At 43.8% G+C, this 2,083-nt stretch overlaps 1 protein-coding gene across 1 annotated transcript; it reads left to right on the top strand.

The window, feature by feature from the left end:
* Positions 1-947: 947 nt before the first annotated feature.
* Positions 948-1,678, top strand: C8R40DRAFT_1074645 (uncharacterized protein; the record flags this gene model as incomplete). The annotated part of the gene is made up of 5 exons (XM_046226745.1): positions 948-956; positions 1,011-1,130; positions 1,183-1,326; positions 1,376-1,441; positions 1,571-1,678. The coding sequence occupies 5 exons, from the start codon at positions 948-950 to the stop codon at positions 1,676-1,678; spliced, it is 447 nt and encodes a 148-aa protein (XP_046079769.1).
* Positions 1,679-2,083: the final 405 nt, after the last annotated feature.

Below are 2,083 nucleotides of genomic sequence, written 5' to 3' on the forward strand. Positions count from 1 at the left end.
ACTGAACAACTATCCGGAGATCCGGGAAGAGATTGGTGAAGCCTTGACGATGCTGACCGACATTGATCGTGAAGATCATCGTGGTATTTTTGCTGGTACTGATTTATCGGCCTGGTCCAGTACCGAGTTCAATGAGACCCCTACTCGTATCGAGAGGCCGACTTTGGATCGCATTGTGCAGCAACTGTGCAAGATGTATGGTGTTCAAGCCTCGCACTGGGATGGCAAAATAGCCCGACAAGCCCATATTCTAGGTGGAGTGGCACTTGGACGGGTAATTTACTCCACTGGGTATCGTCAAAATTCCATCATCTTCCGCAACGAAGGAAAAATACTCGCTGGTACAATCGATAGAATCATCAAACACACTCATCCTCATCCTGTTACCCAGAATCTGATTGCAGCTACGTATATTGAGGCCATTGTCATGGAACCGATCAGCAAAGAGGATGATTTATATCGGTCACTCAATTGCGGGTGGTTATGTTTACAAATACCAACGACGAGGAGAACTTCGACTGTGCTGTTGTCAAATGTGATCTCGCATTTCGTCAGGACCGATTTGACATTACTGGTCAAAGAAAATTCCGTCACACATGTGTACCCTGTCCCAAAGGTATGTGTATGATCTTCTCGATTGTTTTGTCTAATTCTGATGTTCGGTCACTGAGGTTTTCCGCGACAATGATTCAGGAATGCCCACCCCATTGTAGTTAGTACAAAGTGTTTGAAAATATAATCAGCTATTGTAGCCATTCACCTCCCTCCCTTTCATTTAAGTGATTCAGCTTTGTCTTAGAATAAATGTCTTTCTTGGGACACACTATTGGTCATTGTCTTCATACCTACACTAAGAACACGCTCAGACCTCTGATGATTTTACTTATAAGCTATCAGCCCTCAGACTTGATCCTTTCAATTCCCCTCGCCTAACAACACCGTTGATCATGAGTTCGGTGAGTGCTACATTAAAGCCACTTCCTTGACTGCTCTCCAACTTTCTTTGATAGAAAGTTCGTGTAATATCAGCCAACACGATGCGCTTGAGGCTACTAGAAGAACAGGCCTTACTCAAACACAAAGAAGTTGTTCAGCTCCGTGGAGTAGTTCAACGGCTGCGTTCACAATATGTGAGTCTTCAGTTTCTCGCTGATCCTAACATCCGTTAACTACCCAGTACAGGAAGCGGAAGTTGATACGGACCATTTGAAATGCGTATTCCACGACGTGACGGCCTCAGTACATCAATTAAGAACGGAGATTCTGGCTTCCCTTGGCTGCAACACGGTCGACGACCAATGTGTGAAGGCAATCACAACTAATGAAGTATGTGTCTACATCAGTCCTTCTGATACCTCAACATCATCTATTCTAGGCGAAATACTTTTGGTATTTTGTGGACGGCGTGAAATTGACTTCCGAAAGGTTGAAAAACGCTCCCGTACGTAGTCTCCCTTAGGCTTTTTTGTCCAACTAATAAAACCTTCCTTAGTCTTCATTGTCCTCTTCGCCTGAACCGCTTGCACCAAATATATCTGCCTCAGATTTGACTGTGTTGCTCGTTGAACAGTCTTTGAAACTTGATGAGTTGGCAGAAAGTTTACGCACTGGTGTTGTTGAAAAACGTCTCTGTAAACAGTGCAATCAACTCTCTCATCTGGCGCGCACGCTCAAGTGATACATAATATGGTTGTTGAAATATAATGATATTTTGCCGGCTGAAAGGGTGCGATGATATAACAAACGTCTCGAGAGAATACCTCGACAATGATCTATCCAGTTATGAAGCCACTGCGTATGACAAAAAAACTCGATGCACCCAATTTTCCGAAGTGGGAACATATACGTTGACAGAGATGCATATGAAAATGAATACATCATCGTGAAGTGGACATTACAAATTGCCAATAAAGTACCGCATTGCGAAAGTTACCGCTAAGAAAACCACTGCTCCTAAGTCTCCGATGAGGGAAAGTATGGACCACACAGCAAAAGTGCAGATGAAAGCACCTGCGAGAATTGTGACGTCGACAGCAGCTCGCAAGATACCCATACCCAGTCATGAAAATGAGTATATTCAACA

Source organism: Lentinula edodes, assembly GCF_021015755.1.
Source record: "Lentinula edodes strain Le(Bin) 0899 ss11 chromosome Unknown C8R40scaffold_65, whole genome shotgun sequence".
NCBI classification, from domain to species: Eukaryota; Fungi; Basidiomycota; class Agaricomycetes; order Agaricales; family Omphalotaceae; genus Lentinula; species Lentinula edodes.